This window comes from Coenobita brevimanus, chromosome 6 (assembly GCF_032717465.1).
Source record: "Coenobita brevimanus isolate Jiangsu-jjx chromosome 6, ASM3271746v2, whole genome shotgun sequence".
NCBI lineage: Eukaryota > Metazoa > Arthropoda > Malacostraca > Decapoda > Coenobitidae > Coenobita > Coenobita brevimanus.
The window spans coordinates 56278939-56298295 of NC_136959.1; the positions used below are offsets into that span (position 1 = coordinate 56278939).

Sequence of the window (19357 nt, forward strand, 5' to 3'; positions counted from 1 at the left end):
TGCTTACTTTGTTAGTGTGTATTATTTATTTATTTTTCAAATTGACAAAATCTTCAGTTCCACTTTCCCTCCTTATCATCAGACGACCATCAATGGACTTTGCTAGGCGACCAATCAATCAACAGCCATTTTCAACTCCTTCAAGTCAATCACAGATGACCTCACAGCAAGGGGTACCTCCACAGTCCAATCAGAAGAGGGCCCAATACAAAGAGGGCCCCAAATTTGGTCTCAAGAGTATGGTCAGTATGGATGACATGCCAGAACTTTTCGCCTCATTTGACAGTAAGTCCAATTCTGTGGTTCAGATTTACATCTGTTTTCCAGATGTCTAAAGCTTTCACTTTATTTAATTATATCATTTATTTTCACTTGATTTTATTGTATCTTTTCACTTTCTTATTGCCTTTTACCTTTGGTTATGTTCTGCTTATTCCAGAACTTATTTTCTCAAGTGTTAGTCAGTAAAAGGCTTAGTTCTCCTTTGGTTATGTTGCCTGTTTAGTGCAGTTAGGCCAATATTTATTATTATTTAGTTGTATTTTTACATTGACTAATTCTTTGCTTACTACATCTTCTGCTGTTAGTCTGTTTACTCCATCTGATGATGCCATATGAGTTTTCAATTGTTTTACTTTTTAAGTGTTTTGCTTCTGTATCTGTTTGCTCTGTGGTTTGTTCACACCTTCATCAGTGCTCATTCTGTGCATCTGCTTATATTCTCCACTTCTCTTGATTCACACATTGCTGGTTCTGTTTTGTGTATTTTTCATTATTGTCTGCTCCTGTGGTGGAGTTTACAAAGTTTTTGTTTATGGTACAGTACTTTAATGTACTTTGTACCATTGTCTCTTACTCTTCTCTGTTTGCTCCCGTGTTCTTGTTTATGTTTGTAAACTCTGGGATGTTGTCAGTTGATGTGTGGGGTTGTCAAATGCACATTCGGTACTACACTGTATGTTGTCACATTTCATGTCATATATGTAAGGTTGTTTGCACCATTGCTGTAAAGATCACTGTGTATATATATGACTGTAGGTATAACTTTCACTTACTCTATTGGCAGTGAAGATCACTAGGCTTTGATTATAATTACTCTACTCAGATCAACTTCAGTATATTTAATAGATGGTTTACTCATCATATTCATGTCAGTTAAGTCTCAGCTACAACATAACTGTGTACAGGTATCATTAATATATCATAGGCATTCAGCTTCAATCAGTAGAACAGTACTATCCCTTTTGAATTAGTTAATAATTTCATTATGATTATGCAGTGGATATTACTGATATATTTGTATTATTGTTATGATATTTATATACTGTACAGTTCTATGCCACAGAATATGATTTTTTAAGTACAGTGTAGGAAATATGAATTTCCTAATTATAAGACAACTGTAGTTCATCAGTTAACATAGTACAGTACTACATTTTCTCACTTCCAGTTGAAGTACATAATAAAGTACCTGTTTAGTACAAATTATATTGAATAACTATCTTATGCTTTTGCTTATGAAATTTGCCGAAGAATTTTTAATATTTCTTGGCTGAGTACATAACTGTTGAAATAAGCCCATTGAGCCCAGAGATGTCTCTTTTTTTTTTTTTTTTTTTTTTTTTTTTTTTTTTTTGGAAAATTTTATTCAGCTTGAGACAGACTTTTTGAACTGAAGGGGTTAGGTAAAGCCCATCAGTATGGGAGGCCTTTCCATAGCTAAATATATTTCTCATGTGTTAGCAAGAATAGTCTGAAAAGGACATCTTCTGGACCAGAGAGTTAAAATACAATGCCACAAATCTTAAATAAAGGTTGTGGCAGGGTTAGAGGCAGTTCTTGTTATATTGTAGTCATTCTTTACTTTTTTTATTATTTTTTATTTTTATTATTATTATTATTATTATTATTATTATTTACTATTTTTTTTTTTTTTTTAGCTTCTGTTGTGTTTAGCATTAGGGAGCACACAGGTATTTAGCAAACACTGATTTAATTCCAGCGCATTAGATGCAGTACCAAGTTTGTATTGTTCAGTGTAAAATATGTAGATATCAGTACAGTATTGGTACTGTACAGGTAATTTCTTGTGAAAATAGAAAGTTCGTAAAGGTAACAGTGTACAGTTGTCAGCTCCATAATATTTTTCAAGTTTATAATACAAATATGACACAAAGTTACACAAAATACAGGTCACCACTGACATTTCATTGACTGACAGTAAACATACACATGGAGGGGGACACTGAAACTAACGAAAGTGTGTCTCTTCCTCCTCTTTTTTTTTTTTTTTAATACTAGTTCTAGCTCCACACTTCCCATCCCTACATGATTTGGGTACGTGACTGTGATGGCTACATGCTGCACCCACCAACCAGTAAATTTTTACTTTTTACTGTATTTAGAATCAAAAGTTGACCAAAAAAAAAACAAAAAAAAATATAAATCTGTCTGTCTATCTATCTATCTATCAATCTTATCAATCTGTCTATATATCTATCTATCTACACACACACACACACACACACACACACACACACACACACACACACACACATCTCTCTCTCTCTCTCTCTCTCTCTCTCTCTCCATCAATCATTCATCCATCATCCAATCCTATGTTTCCCCATGAGGAGCGTAGAAGCCTGGGGCTAGGCAGTTGGTCCTAACATTTAAAATGAGGGTGACCAACCTCACTCATTCCTGAGTGGCATTACGTGAGCAATAAACCCCAATCACCCCTTGGATATAAACCTTCACCGGCTCAATCCGATTGGAGCACAATAATTACCCACTAAACCACCAGGCGCCAAAATTTGGTTATATGGTTACCACCCAGCGTAGTAAATGGTTTCCTGGTGTACAGGAAACCATTTGGCTTGTCACTCAGTGTAGAGTCACGCACAGGCAGAGGGAAGAGGAAAGAATGAAGGAATGATAGACAGAAGAGGGAGTGTAGAGTCACCCACAGGCAGAAGGAAGAGGAAAGAATGAAGGAATGATAGATAGAAGAGGGAGTGTAAAGTCACACGCAGGCAGAAAGACGAGGAAAGAATGAAGGAAAGAAAGACAGAAGAAGATGGAAGGAAAGAAGGATGGAGGAGAGGACAGGGCAGACACCCAAGAGCTGTACTACATTGAGTGAGTGGATGGTGAATACATATATATATACTGTATATATATATAGTGTGGTAGGTGGGGGCGCTCACCATCCACTCACTCGATGTAGTGCTGCTCTCAGGTGTCTGCCCTTTCCTCTCCTCCATCCTTCTTTCCCTCCATCCTCTTCTGTCTTTCTTTCCTTCATTCTTTCCTTGTCCTTCTGCCTACGGGTGACTTTACACTCACTCATCTCTCTTTCTTTCCTTCGAACTTTCCTCTTCCTTCTGCCTGTGGGTGACTCTACACTGAGTGACAACCCTAATGGTTTACTGTACACCAGGAAACCATTTACTATGCTGGGTGGTAACCATATAACCAAATTTTGGCACCTGGTGGTTTAGTGGGTAAATATGGCACTCCAATCGGATTGAGCCGGTGAAGGTTTATATCCAAGGGGTGGTTGGGGTTTATTGCTCATGTAATGCCACTCAGGGATGAGTGAGGCTGGTCACTCTCATCTTAAATGTCAGGACCAACTTGCCTGGTCCCGTGCTCCTATGCTTCTCATGAAGCAATGTAGGATTGGATGATGGATGGATGTATGGATATATATATATATATATATATATATATATACAGTATATATACATATTTATTTATTTATTTATTTATTTATATTGGTGCATCAGATAGAGCCAGGATTCTGGGGGCTTGAATGGTGAGTGAATGGAAATGTGGCCCATTGGATTGGGCAAATTTGGACTCTTTGGACGTTGCTACTCCTCACCCTGCCCTAGGCTTGGAAAGGAGACCTGGATGATGATGATGATGATGATGATATATTTGTGTGTGTGTCTATATATATATATCTATGTATATATATATATCTATATATATATATATATATATATATATATAGATAGATAGATAGATTTATATATATGTATATATCCATCCATCCATCCATCATCCAATCCTATGTCATCCCATGAGGAGCGTAGGAACCTGGGGCTAGGCAAGTTGGTCCAAACATTTAAAATGAGTGTATATATATATATATATATATATATATATATATATATATATATATATACATACATACAGTATATCACTCATTTTAAATGTATATATATATATATATATATATATATATATATATATATATATATATATATATGTATATATATATATATATATATATATATATATATATATATATATATATATATATATATATATATATATATATATATATATATATATATATATATATATATATATATATATATACATTTTACAGTATATCACTCATTTTAAATGTATATATATATATATATATATATATATATATATGTGTGTGTGTGTAGCTTGTACATTTTGTATACAGTGTATATAGATAGATAGATAGATACAATAAGACCACACTATAATGGACTAATTGGGGCTCAAATCATTCCAAAAAATGCGAAATTCCAATATAAGCGACATCTGGACTTCCCCCTGCTAATCTGGACTTTTTCTGATATATCAGACATTAGTCCGAATCATGTGAACGGTTTTTAAACTGTTTTGACTACCATTGTGGTATTGTACTGTGTTATAACTTCACTATATTAATCACATGGTATAATATGTATAATAATACTGTACTGTACACTGATAAACATGTCTTTTATGTCCCTTATTGTGGTGAACATAGCTGAAGTGGTCAGGCAGTCCGGACTGCTTCTGGCTTTATCGGACTTTTTCCTTTATATAGGAATTTAGTGTGGTGGCTCCTCAAGTCTGATAAAAGCGAATTCCGGTCTATTGAAGTCCGTTATATCAAGGTTTTACTGTATATATATATATATATATATATATATATATATATATATATATGAGTGATAAAGTTTCTTCTTAGTTTTAGAAAAAGAAATATCGCATTGATACTGTTTATTGTATTAGCTTCAGAATTTGGGGCACTTATTCAAGTTGTGCATGGCAGTGCATAGATTTTTAAGGTAAACCATTTGTAGAAGACTAAATTTAGTACTGTTACATATTTGGTTATAGAGGGAATCCCCATACTTCCAGGCTTCTTGCTCTGAGATATCCAAACCTTTTGAACAGTGAAGTAGATCTGGATGTGTTATTCATGCTTTGGACTGAAAAAACAGGCTTCTGCAAAACCCAGTTTTTATTTTTTATTTTTCTTATATATTTTTTTTCTCACTTTTAATGGGTGAATTTGGAGGCAGTCATAGGAACAGGCTTGGAGCCCAAGTACCACCCATGCATAAGTGGTGACAAGAAGCATCAACCTAATTTCGCAGAGCTGGGGGAGAGAATGCACTGCTTCTTGTGTCCAGTTAGAATGTCTCACAGGGCAAGGTAACTTTCCCCAGAGGTCAGTGTCTCATCCATTTATTCAAATCTAGAAGTATGTGATTGTTTCCACTCTCCTTCATTCAGAGGTACTTGAGAATGCCACTCATTCATGACTTAATCATGTCCCAGCGTCGTGTATGTGTGCGTGGCCTAATTCAGTGCAGTGTTTGTATGAAAATGAAGTGAGGCTTCCTCAGACTGAGCATAATGAATCTGGTCCCTTCTGATCCATCCAGTCTGAGTTTGAAAATGGGTTTTTGGCAGAGCAGAAACTTGTATTTGTCACTATGTAGTTCCTGTTAGGAGACATCCTTTGGAAAAGTATCTATGGCAGACAGAAGGATAACAGAGCAAGGAGGAGGACTCAGATGTTGAGCACTTGAACAGAAAAGGAGGCTCTAGTGTCACTAGTGGGATGACAAGAGCAGATCAGACAGCAAATTGCTGCGATGTATCCAGACATAATAAGATTTGATGTTAATATGTGATGGATTAATGGAAGGTTGGGGACTGTTGTCAGGGACCTAGAGATTCTAGTCAGTCCACATTAGTCACTGATCATACCTTTCCCCATGGGCAATGCATCCACTCAGGAATTACATGAATGGTGGGCCATGATGATCAATTACCCTGTGGTTGGAGAACAGTGACTCTGTTTAGTCAGAGCATTATGGTTTATTGAGTACTACTTTGCATTGGTCTTAAAGGAACATCTGACAGAGTCTCCAAATATTATAGTAAGCATACTCCTAAGGTATGTTATCAGTCCACTAACTATTGGTTGTAAATGAGGAAAAAGTGGTGTGTGAGTCCCAGCCAAAGCATTTGTAGTTTTGTAAGACACACACGGTGTAATACCCCAGCAGTCATAGTTGCAATATCTCAACATCCACCGAGGGGAGGGAAAATTTGTGATGGGTAAGTGAAATTATGTGAATGAGAGGCGGTGCATGTCTGGTATATATGAAAATACAGTACTTATATATATACATAGCCATCAAAAGAAGAATTAAAACATTCAGGTTGGAAAGTATGCATATCCTAACTGCACAAGGGGCAGAAGAGTAGCACTTCTACACAGCCACCAGCACATACAAACCTTTAGTAAACCAGCTGTATTCCCTCAAACCCAAGCTAGTTTAAATATCAGTAAGGTCATGAAAACACCAAGGGTGTATTATAGGGCTCAGGATTGACCCATGGCGTCTGGCATGTATTTCTGCTGACCCTTCCCACAGCTAGGGATTTCTGGAATATCACCATTTCTTTTAACCATAATATCTTAACAAATACTTAGCCAGAAATAAATAAGTGTCATAAAACTCACCAATCCTTCAACTTCAAGCTGATGGCCTCAGATTTTTCAGGGAGAGTGTAGAGTCAGAGAGTTTTTGGAAGTGGGGTAAGTTTTCATGTTTTTTGTGGCTGTGTCTGTATGCATGGCGCAAGTAAGGCCTATACTAGCCCTCCACAATAAAAAAACACTTTCAGCGTACCGCAGTCAACCACAAACCATTTCCGTGTAGGTGTGAGAAGTGTGGTGTGAGTGTGGTGGTGTGAGCAGGGGAGTGCGGTCACTATGGCAACGACTTTGAGGCAGGCTGGCTGATGTCTGACTGGACACAGGGAAAACTTTTTGCATAGTTCTATCCGTGACAAAGGTAGGCAGGTAACTGAAGCGTGACTGAGATACGTGCAGGAGGGTTGCCAGTGTTTGCCTGTGGTGGTCATTACCCACGAAATATTCAGAAAATGCCGCAAAACACTAGATCATGTATACATGCTATCTGGATGTCTCCTGGCAGTCATCTATACATGACACCCATATGCTATGGGTTAAAACACCCCTCATGGCTGATGTGATAAAAATTGTCAACAGAGCATAGCATGATAGCCGATGAAGGGGAAATGCAATACAGCTGGCATATAGGCTTGAATGTTTGGACAGTTGCCTGTTGCTTTCAGACTGAGTTCAAAAGTGTACCTGTTACATTTAAATAAAGGCACCTCCAGAGTGCCCCATCCCTCACTCAGCCCAGAAACATGGAGATTTATTGTACTTTGTTGCTTATCATCTTGAAATTTACATCTGAATGGAGATAACTAGTTTGGTTTTATCTTGTGCCCTTTAACCTCAGTCTCAGAATGCCAATACTGTGTTTTAATCAAAATATTTTTTGTTACACTGTCAGGAAATACTGTATATCATGTGCGTAACACTGACAGAGGCCTCTATTTGCTTATAATCTGACATCTCTGTGAAGCTGAATAACCATTAATAAGGAAAAATATGGTTAGGTCACAAATGGCACAGAAGCATCTCCTTAACTTGGACTGTTGCTACACACATGCTTTCCAAGGAAGTCATTTTCCCAGATGTCTTGAATGTGGAAACTTTTTCCCTCCATGAGGGGTCCTTTGTGTGAGTGGTAAATGCAAATCTCTTTGATATAGGTGTCATAAGTTAAAGCAGAGAATTTAACTGGAAAATGATGTTTCTAAGTGGTTTTGAAATCCAAGAACTAGCATCTTTGTTGGTTAATGGTTCCTTATTAATACCATTAAATAAGATGCTACTGCATCTGATGTCTTAGACAGTTGTATTAAAAATAAAGTGCCTAAAATCCATATAAAATGGGATAAAATAATAATTGCAATGTGTGGAGGTAACAATCCATGCTTTAAAATTCACAAGTTATCTTCCGTGGATGTGGATCTTTCCAGTAAGAAAACTAGAAGGGGTCCGATAACATTAAGACTGAAATTTATAGTAGTGTTTATGTAAGACTGAAATAAGCTTTATAGTGTTTATATAAAACTGAAGTAAGTAAGCTCATGAAGCTGTATTTATGTTGTTAATTTCATGAAGAATAAGCCATAGTTTTAGATTAGTAAATGATGGAAGTAGTAAGTGGCAGCTCAGATGAATTAGGACCACTGCCATTTTATATGTCCTCATTCACTGTCCGGAATGCAGTGGAAAAAAGATGTATACATGGATGCAACTCTGCTGACCCCATGTGTTCCCATAAGGCATGCTCAAGATCATCCATCATTCCATCCATCCAGCATCTAATCCTATGTCGCCCCATGAGGAACATAGGAATCTGGGGCTAAGCAAGTTGGCCCTGACATTTAAGATGAGAGTGACCAGCCTCACTCATCCCTGAGTGGCATTACATGAGCAGTAAACCCCAACCACCCCATAGATATAACCCTCACTGGCTCAATCCAATTGGAGCACCTTAATAACCTACTAAACCACCATGCGCCATAATTTGGTTATAAGGTTACCACCCAGCATAGTAAATGGTTTCCTGGTGTACAGGAAACCATTTGGCTTGTCACTCAGTGTAGAGTGACCCATAGGCAGAAGGAAGAGGAAAGAATGAAGGAAAGAAAAACAGAAGAGGAAGGAAAGAAGAGAGGAAAGGGCAGAGACCCAAAGCAGCACTACATCGAGTGAGTCATCCGTCATCATCTAGAAATTGAGTTCACTGAACACCACTCTGTTCTAGAGCTGAGCCATTTCTGAATGTATTGGCCAGTAAATAGAAAAGAATTAGTTGGAATTGAAAGTGGTTTAAAGAGTTCAGTTCAACTTGTCAAAAGTTATTACAAAGGATATATTGTTTAAAGATTTATATTCATGAAGTGACCACTGAAACTTGTCGTTTACCCATAGTGTCTGACAAAGGAACACTCCAAATCCAGGCTGACTTCTGCATAAAACTTTTTAAAGCATGGAAAACATTACCGATGTATTCCATAATGTAATATTGTGCAGCTTTATCAAACTGCAGTTATGCATACCAGAACAAAATGAAGTAGTATACAAATGCAGTTATGCATACCAGAACAAAATGAAGTAGTCTGCAACTTTAGCTGCTGTATTTATTTTGTCTTCTTGGATTCATGTTCCTTGTAGTTTATGCACTCAGCCTCATTGAGCAGCAAAGCACATTGAAGTGCTGGCATCACATGCACCAATACCTGACAGAAAATAAACAATAATTATGGTAACCAGTGCTCAAAACCTCTGTTCACTACTAAATGTTAGCCATACTAGAACATAATATAACTCATTTGCTGGACTGAGCTGGAGAGTAATAGCCAGAAATACCTCTTCCCAATCTGACAATGTATAAATGAGGAAGGGATGTTCATTGGAAGAGTGATGCATGTGAAAGTTGAAGTGTTTTAATGGCTATGTTTGTGGGTGTGCCATAGCCTGTACAGTCTGCTTGCCTACACCATGCTAATTCATCAGCAACTTGAGCAGTATTATGGGAATCTCCATTATGAAACCTTCAGAGCCTATGGGGAAATGGCATTTGGTTAGGACCCTCCCCAGTCACCCCTAATGACCCCCCCCCCCAAGCCTGCCCTGACCACCTCATACTGGCCATAAATGCACCAAATAGTGACAAACACATTTGAAAACACGCACTGTGTAACCTGAAGGATGGAAGTAGATCACATCATCACCCTGACCATCATCCCATACCATCACTGAGACCATTATGCCATGCCATCAAACAGATTACACCATCACCCCACACCAGTCACATGCCTGATGATGCAAAAATACAAAGGAGAATTACAAACACAGACTCTTGCAAAGAGCTACGAGATGTATTAAATAAGCTTCATGAGTGGAGCAACAGATGGCAAATGAAATTCAGTGTGGACAAATGCCATATAATTAAGTTTGGTTGAAGTGGAAAAAGACCAGATTGAGTTTATAAGCAAGGAAGTTCAAATCTACACATGTCAGGAAAGGAGAAGGACCTAGGTGTGAATATCAGTAACAGACTATCTCCAGCTGACCACACAAATGAGCAGTCACGTGCCTGTGCTGTGGATAATGTGGTGACAGGTAATGCCATATTTGATGACAGATAATGCCATATTTGAATCCACAGTCTGTATTGTGGGGAATATAATTGCATTGCTTTAGCTTTGAATCATGCCTAGCCCCGGGCTCCTACGCTCCTCATGGGGCAAGGTAGGATTGGATGATGGGTGGGTGGATGGATGCTTTAGCTTTGAGTCATGGAAGAGTGCATTATAGGCAAGTTGACTATATATGTCATGAGTAGAACTGACAGGGCATGAACATCTGTGAGCATATGAAAGGACTGCCAGCACCCACTACAAATGTGGGCCACAAAATGGGCTCACGGACATTAGGCTTGGGCCTCATATATCATGAGATGAGCAAACTAACCACTGAGTATGGTGACTGAAAAATTGTCTTAGATATAGGTGAATACTGCCAGTACTAATGCTGTTAATGAAAATAGCTTATAATGTAACCGTGTGTGTGGTGCTAAAGACAGTTTCCAACTGGAGAGCAGTGAGGAAGACACTAAGTCAAAATGATTTGCACTTTATCCAAAGCTTAATTTTACTCTTGGAATTTAATTTTACTCTTGGAATTTAACCTCTAATTGCTGACCTTAATTGTTGCTGATAACAATTTACCATATGTAAGAAGTTATCAACAACCATACAGTTAGGATGAAAACAAGATTCAGTATTTCACACGTCTGTGGTGTAGATAAGCCAATTAGCAGTGGCCTATTTTTAGAATTACTGAAGGTGATGATTGAGGGATCCCAATTTTTGTAGATACTTGCTGCTTAGTTTCATTATTACAGTAAAACCTCACTATAATGGACAAATTTGGGGCCCAAGCCGTTGCGAAAAAAGCAGAATTCCAATTAAAGCGACATCCGGACTTCCCCTTGCTAACCCAGATTCCTTCCAATATATCAGACATTAGTCCGGATCACACCAACTTCTTCTTTCCCTTAGCAATGTTGCTTCATTATTTGTTATCCAGCTCATATCCAGCAGTCTACTTCCTCAAGATCCTGACCCACTCCAATCCCCATCCAGTGCCCATCATCAAGGTCATGACAACCACTCAATGCCCGTCATAAAGGTCACGACAACCACCCATTGTCCATCCAATGCCCATCAAGGTCATGACAGTCACCCAATGCCCATCATCAAGGTCACGGCAACCACCCATTGCCCATCCAACGCCCATCATCAAGGTCATGACAACCACCCAGTGTCCATCATCAGGGTCAGGGCAATCACCCAGTGCCCATCCAACACCCATCATCAAGGTCATGACAACCACCCAGCGCCCATCCAATGCCCATCATCAAGGTCATGACAACCACCCTGTGCCCATCCAGCGTCCATCATCGAGGTCATGAGAACCTACCCAAACATCCTTATCCTCCTCCATCCCCCTGCCCAAGCTGGACTGAGGTCAGGCAGTCCAGACCGCTTTTGGCTTTATCGTACTTTTCTTGATATATAAGAATTTAGTCTGGTAGGGTCCTTGAGTCTGATAAAAGCAAATTCTGGTATAGTGAGGTCCATTATATTGAGGTTTTACTGTAATTATAAAAGCAGTTCAATTGGTTTGTAGTCACTTTAGAAAGTAATGGAAGATGCTGTAAATATGGTGATTTATGGGTGGAGCTTGATGATGGTAATGGTAGTCCTGTGTGTTTCAGTGGCATTGTAGTTACTGTATCTGTAGACAAAACAAAGTATACCAGCCACACCCATTAGTAATAATTAACTCCCACTACTGGACACCAACACAAGACCATCAGCTAAGGCCTGAATTTTGGATGCCATGTGACAGTACAGCACATCATTTTTGTTATGAGTGTATATGATGTAGTAGTATTTATACAAACATGGTATATGCAAGGAATCTGTGGTCAAAGTGTAATATCGTAAATTTAAGTACAAAAAATCACTAGCGTACCGTACTGCAATTGGTTCCACTAATTTGAATTAGAAGACATAATTTGGGTACAACTGGCAGTCATAGTCTTGTGTCCAGTTCCCTGTCCATCATCATCTAAGGTTATGAAATCTTTTTAACCTGTCTTGTAACCTCTTTGGCCCAAGTTTTATGGAGTTTGTGGTATACAAGCCCAAGCTAATGAGGTGCTACTGGATGAGCTTTGAGATGTACTGTCTGTGCCTTAAACCAGCAACATTCCAGTTATTATATTATGCACAAATTCTAGCAGAAAATAAATTATTGTAACAACATAACACTTTACATTTTCTTTTACATAAGTAGTAGAGATATTATGTGTCCACTATGACGTAGCTAATCTGTTATTTCCAGTGGTGGGCAGCGCAAATGAAGACGGACCTTGCGCAAGCGCAAAGCGCAATCTACATTTCACTACCTTGCTCAAGCGCAAATGCGCAATCTGACAAATATTTAGCTTGCGCAGTGTCGCAAAGCGCAAGCGCAAACCATTTGCATATATTTTTGGGAATTACTGAAAAATATTGAGATATTTAAATAAAACAGCATACCTACTTACTTACTTTTATTTATTATTATTATATATATATGGATGGAAGGTGAAAGACTGACGAAGAGATTGTATGTGAGTGAGGTGGAGGGGGGAAGAGGGAGGGAGAGGCCAAGGATGAGATGGAGGGATGGGGTGGAGAGGTATATGAGAGAGGGGGGTGTGAGATGGGAGCGGGGCAGTGAAATGGCGGTGGACAGGGCGACGTGGAGGCGATTTGTTTGTGGCTACCCCGAACGGGATTGAGGTGTCTGGCAATAGATAGATTCTATTATTTGTAATTTGCGTAAGTGCGCAATCTAATATTTAGCTTGTGCAATGTCGCACAGCACTAGCACAAATCATTTGCATATATTTATGGGAATTACTGTAAAATATATATTGATATAATTAAATAAATTACTAAATTAGAAACCTGCCCACCACCCGCGGTGACTGAGGTACAGTAGGTCATTGTCCGGGAAAAATAGCCTGTGTTTACCAAGGCATTGGCAAAGATCACGTTATTACTGTATCATCTACTCTCTCTCTCTCTCTCCGACAGAGGTGGGAGGGAATGGAGAAAAAGAGAGAGAGAGAAGGGAAGGAATGGAGAATAAGAGAGAGAAGAGGGATGAAGTTTATGCCTTATCTCCTCACTCAAAGGGACGCTCCTTTGCCATTCCCCTATTTATTCTCTCTCTCTCTCTCTCTCTCTCTCAGAATAATGCTCTTTATCTCTCTCTCTTTCTTGTCTTGTCAAGACAGTTTATTTAATAATTCAATATAGATGTACAATAGCATATGCAATTCGTTACAAAAAATAAAAAATCATGAAAACAGAGTATTTAAATCAAATATCCACAGCCTAATAAAATTATTAGGCTGTGGATATTTAATTTAAATATGTTTTAATGGTTTTTGTAGGGAATAGCGTATGCTAATCTTAATAAATAATGTATATTTATTATTATTTACTAATAATAATACAGTAATTTAAAAATTATTAAAAATACATTATCTCTGTTGAAGCATATTAAGAAAAGCTACTACCCCCTTCCCTCCCACCTCCCCCCACCAACCCACCCTCGCGACCCGCCCCAGCCTCCCCCATCCCTTGTCCAGCCATGAGGGAAGCTCCCAAGATCACATGTCCCCTGGAAGACCATGTGTCCCTTGGATTGCACAGTGTGCAATTCACAGGGCAGGTGCGCAAGCACAAATTTAGTTGTGCAAGCACAACTAAGTTTGCACTTGCGCACCTGCCTTTTCGTGTGTGCAAGCGCAAAATTGCGCGTGGTCTCGTTCAGTGCGCAAAATTGCGCGTGGTCTCGTTCAGTGCGCAATGCGCAAACTATATCACCGGAGCGCAAGGGTGCACAATTGCACTTTGCGCAAGTGTTTGCGCACCTGCCCAGCACTGGTTATTTCTCTGTTATATGTAGCTCCATTATTGTTTCATAAGCTATGGCTAAGTATGGAATATTAGCATATTAAAACCTAAAGGTACATGATTACTTTATGAAACATTTTGAGTCCTGGTTGGTGGGTAGCAATGCATTTTGTGTGAGCATGACTTTAATAATTCTGGGTGTGTGTAACTTGGTCCACAGCATTACATACCAGTATCCAGTCTCCACTACACACTGTGTTGCTCCAGTTATGTTTCTGCTTTCAATTATCTGCTGTTATACTATTTTACTGTTGTCTGGTGCTTTGTATCTGTGTTTTAATCATTATATACCTGATGGTCATTCTCTCTCTCTCTCTCTCTCTCTCTTTAATCTTCCTCTTTTCCAAAGCTTATAATCCCTTCACTACAAGAGGTCCTTCCTGAGCATAATAAAATAATGGTAACAGTGATGAAAAAAAAATCTACCACACTGAAGAGGTTGATGGATGTTTTTCTGCCATTAAGTCAAAAAGGACCATCTTGAGCTGAATTAAATCATGTGAAAGTAGTCAGAATAAACTAAAAATGGCATCGCTGTACTGAAGGGTTAAGCATTTGTCTTCTTTCTTCACCCCTGCCAATACTGTTATCCTCCTTCACATCTAAACTTACTACAGTATACATATATATATATATATATATATATATATATATATATATATATATATATATATATACACACACAATATATATATACACCACAATATATATATATATATATATATATACACACACAATAGATATATAATCGTGAATACTGAACTTGACTCCGTGTGAATCTTGTGGATCACTTGGAGGCGATGTCTTGGCTTGTTTACCTTCCACAGTTGTCTGTCCTCGGTGAGACCGGGCAAAAAATGACGCGTAAACGATCTTGGTTTTGGGACGGTTCCTCAGACCAGATGATTTATGATGGTGAATGCCAGTATTTACTCAACATTAAATTTCTGCCCATAGAGACTGGATGAGTCAAGATACCCACTAGGCGTACTTTACACTCTGAACAAACTATGTATTAAGAATCTAACTTTCACTAAATGTAGCAGAAATTAAATAATATAGGACCACTGAAATGGCGGATTGCCATCACACTCCATCAGTGATATTTTAATTTCAGTTTATGATAAATATAAACAATTCATGATACGTTATATATACGTGTTCTATTTGTATTATTTATAGTACGGCATATGACATTACCATGATTCACAATTTCACACAATAGTGTAAATATTTAACAAATAAAATTATGCTTTTTAAACAGCGCGGGAATGTATTTACTGCTACAGTGGAGCCATCTGACAGAATACTAGGCTTTTCAGAAGCACCCCATTGGTTAGGTAAAAACCCATCCTTAGGCAGGGTATCATATATCGGGGTAGTTTTAACATGTAAAGTAATGGGATACATTTTTTAGCCTTGGGTTCCCCCCCCCCCAACCAATTAAAAAACCCACCCAAATGAGCCCACAAGCAAGTTTAAATCTAAATGGTTTAATATCTGTAAAAGAAGCTAACCTAAGCCTAACACTTGTAAATAACTCACTAAAACCAACAAATAAAATTTGAAAATCATCAAATATAAGTCTGGATAAAATCATACTTAGTAAACTGTACCCCAGACTGACAATGTTCACCCCACTTATGGCTAAAACACATTAATCTAAGTCTAAAAACTGTTTATAAATCAACCTAAACACAGTTTTAGTCTAAAATATGATCAAAATTGGTTAAAAATATTAAAGCCCATTGTTAAACTGGGGTTTGGTCATTGCTAGGTGGTGTATGGTGGTATTTTTACTCCCGTGGTTAAGCTGGGGTAACGCATCGAGGGGTATCGTATATCGGGGTATTACTGTATATATACTCTCTTTCTCTCTCTCTCTCTCTCTCTCTCTTTCTCTCTCTTTATATATACGCATGCAAGCATGTTGGAGCCTTCAAAAACGAAAATGAATATATATATATATATATATATATATATATACTGTATATACAGTCAAGTCCCCTAAGGTGCAGCTAATTGGTTCTGGACCGAGCTTGTGCCATAGAAATAACTAAACCTATGGGAAAAATGCAATTTGGTTCTGGGTGTTTGCCTAAAGTCCCCCTTTTCACCCCACTTTTCCCTATTTTTCCCAACTTTACACACGTACTCAATCAAGCAATCAGTCAAACAAAAATGACAACCCACCTTAATCACTTCCTGTGTTCGTCCAAGTCGTCTCCAAGACCAAAACAAACACAATCACACCAATACAGGCGGCGTAGCTCATGTACAGTAATCTTTGCAACGTCACAATAATCACACTTGCATAACATTCGCCTGGTGCTACACGATGTATACTGTGGTATGATGCTTGGCTGAGAGGTGATGATAACAGGTGGGCACATGTAAACAAGTGGAAAAGACAGGGCTTTGAAGGGATGGTGGAACTGCCCAACTTAACCAAAACAGTGCTCTGCATGCCGGTGCCGCCATCTTGCCTGAGATGAGTGACGGTCGCCTTGCGTGGGCCTGGTGCTTCGTACAAAATTTTCCAATGGCAGTATCGTTATAGTGGGAAATTCATCGTAAATTGGATTTTGAGGTGTAACTTTTTTTTGTTATTGTTGTAGCGAATTATCATATGCCGGTTCATTCATAATGAGTAATGACTGTACTGTATGTACCTGACTCCGACGACGATAGTGCTTAAGTGGAAAGGGTGGGGTCGGGGGTTCCGAGGCAAGAGGCGTGTTTCAAACTTTGCCGCGCCGGCGCCATAGGTATAGTTTATGCGTGGGGTTCATTCTTTGGGGGTCTGAAACCTTGCTGTGTCATAGAAAACCATGCCATAGAAGCACGCACCATAGGCGACTTGACTATTTACAGTATATATTTTTTTTTCATTCATCATCCAATCCTACATTGCCCCATGAGAAGCGTAGGAGCCCACAGCTAGGCAGGCTGGTCCTGACATTTAAGGTGAGCATGACCAGTCTCACTCATCCCAAAGTGGCATTACGTGAGGAATAAACCTCAACCACCCCTTAGATATAAACCTTCGTTGGCTTAGTCTGACTGAAGTGCCATAATTACCCACTAAACCACCATGCGCCATAATTTGGTTAAATGGTTACCACCCAGCATAGTAAATGGTTTCCTGGTGTACAGGAAACCATTTGGCTTGTTTTCCAGTGTAGAGTCACCCATAGGCAGAAGGAAGAGGAAAGAATGAAGGAAAGATAGACAGAAGATGGAGTGTAAAGTCACCCATAGGGAGAAGGATGAGGAAAAAATGAAGTAAAGAAAGACAGAAAAGGAAGGAAAGAAAGCAGGAAGGAGGAAAGGAAAGGACAGACAACCGAGAGCAGCACTACATTGAGCGAGTGGATGGTGAGCGCCCCCACCTACCACGCTGTATATATATATATATATATATATATATATCTGTCTAACTATTGCCAGACGCCTCAATCCTGTTTGGGGTGGCCACAAACAAATCGCCTCCAAGTCGCCGTGTCCCCCGCCATTTCACTGCCCTGCTCCCAACTCACACCCCTCTCTCTCATATACCTCTCCACCCCACCCCTCCATCTCATCCTCGGCCTTCACCTCACTCACATACACTCTCTTCATCAGTCTTTCACCCTCCATTCTCCCCACATGGCCAAACCACCTCAGTGTGTTCCTCATAACGCTTCCTATCACATCCACATCCACACCACAACGCTCCTTTATATCCTCATTCATCAGCCTGTCTCTCCATGTGACTCCACAGGCTCCTCTTAAATAACTCATTTCCACTGTTCTCACTCTTGACTTGTGTGTGTGTGTATATGTATATATATATATATATATATATATATATATATATACATATATATATATATATACAGTAACCTCTCAGATAACACGAGGGTTAGGTTCCTGGAGAGGTCGCGTTAGTTAAAAACACATTCTTTAAACATAATTTTCCCACAAGAAACAGTGGTAATATTGGGGGTTACGTTCCTTGACTCTGGGAAAGTCTACCCATTTGGGGAGTTATGCTGCTCTAAGCTTAAAAGCAACAATATTAATTTGAAGGAAAATCCACGTAAAAAACAAAAACAGTCTATTTGGGGAGAAATAAACAACATTTGAGCCCTAGTTAGGCCGAAGCATTGTTTACTTCTCCCCAATTACATACTGTTTTCGTTTTTTACGTGGATTTTCTTTCAATTCTGCTTCATTCACGGCATTGTGAGAGTTCCTCAACATTATTAATGTATTAGTAGGTCATAAAAACACTGCAGTAAAAGCAAGATTTTCATTACAGTAAGTAGGTCACACTTTAAGGAATTGTTGAACATAGAGGATGGAAGTAATGCGAGTATAAGTGGCTGGAGAATGGCTGGGAGAAGGAGGGAGGTGAGAAGACAGGAAGAAATCAGTAGGATACAAGTTTTGGAAGCAATGAAGAAAGTTAAATCAGGGAAAGCCCCAGGAATTGATGGAGTGTGTGGTGAAATGTTGAAGCATGGGGGAGAGATAGTAGTAGAATGGATGTGGAAGATGTGCAGATTGGCCTGGGAGGAAGGTAGAGTCCCGGAGGATTGGAAGTCAGGTATAATTATTCCCTTGTACAAAGGAAAAGGGGAAAAAGAAGTGTATGGTAACCATAGGGGCATTTGTCTTCTTAGTATAATAGGAAAAGTGTATGGTAGGATACTTATAGACAGAGTTAGAGAAAGAACAGAGAAATTAGTTGGAGAAGAACAGGGAGGCTTGAGGAAGGGAAGAGGTTGTGTAGATCAGATATTCATTCTTAGATCTTTAGTGGAAAAGTTTCTAGAGAAGGGAAAGAAGTTGTATGCGGCTTTCATGGATTTGGAGAAAGCATATGACAGGGTGGATAGACAAGGATTGTGGAAAGTGTTAAGAATATATGGAGTAGATGGGAAGTTGCTGAATGCTGTGAAGAGTATGTACGATGGTGCGAAGGCTGCGGTGCGTGTGGATGGTGAACTAAGTGAATTTTTCTCTTTGAAAGTTGGTTTGAAACAGGGATGTGTCATGTCTCCATGGTTGTTCAATCTGTACATGGATGGGGTAATAAAAG

At 38.8% G+C, this 19357-nt stretch overlaps 1 protein-coding gene across 1 annotated transcript in view; it reads left to right on the forward strand.

The window, feature by feature from the left end:
• mtd (TLD domain-containing protein mustard) overlaps positions 1 to 19357 on the forward strand; it is a 250808-nt gene that overhangs the window by 116359 nt on the left and 115092 nt on the right. The window contains exon 10 of the mRNA XM_080272382.1: positions 83 to 285. Within this exon, the coding sequence (XP_080128508.1) occupies positions 83 to 285 (203 nt within the window). The remainder of the gene's footprint in view (positions 1 to 82; positions 286 to 19357) is intronic.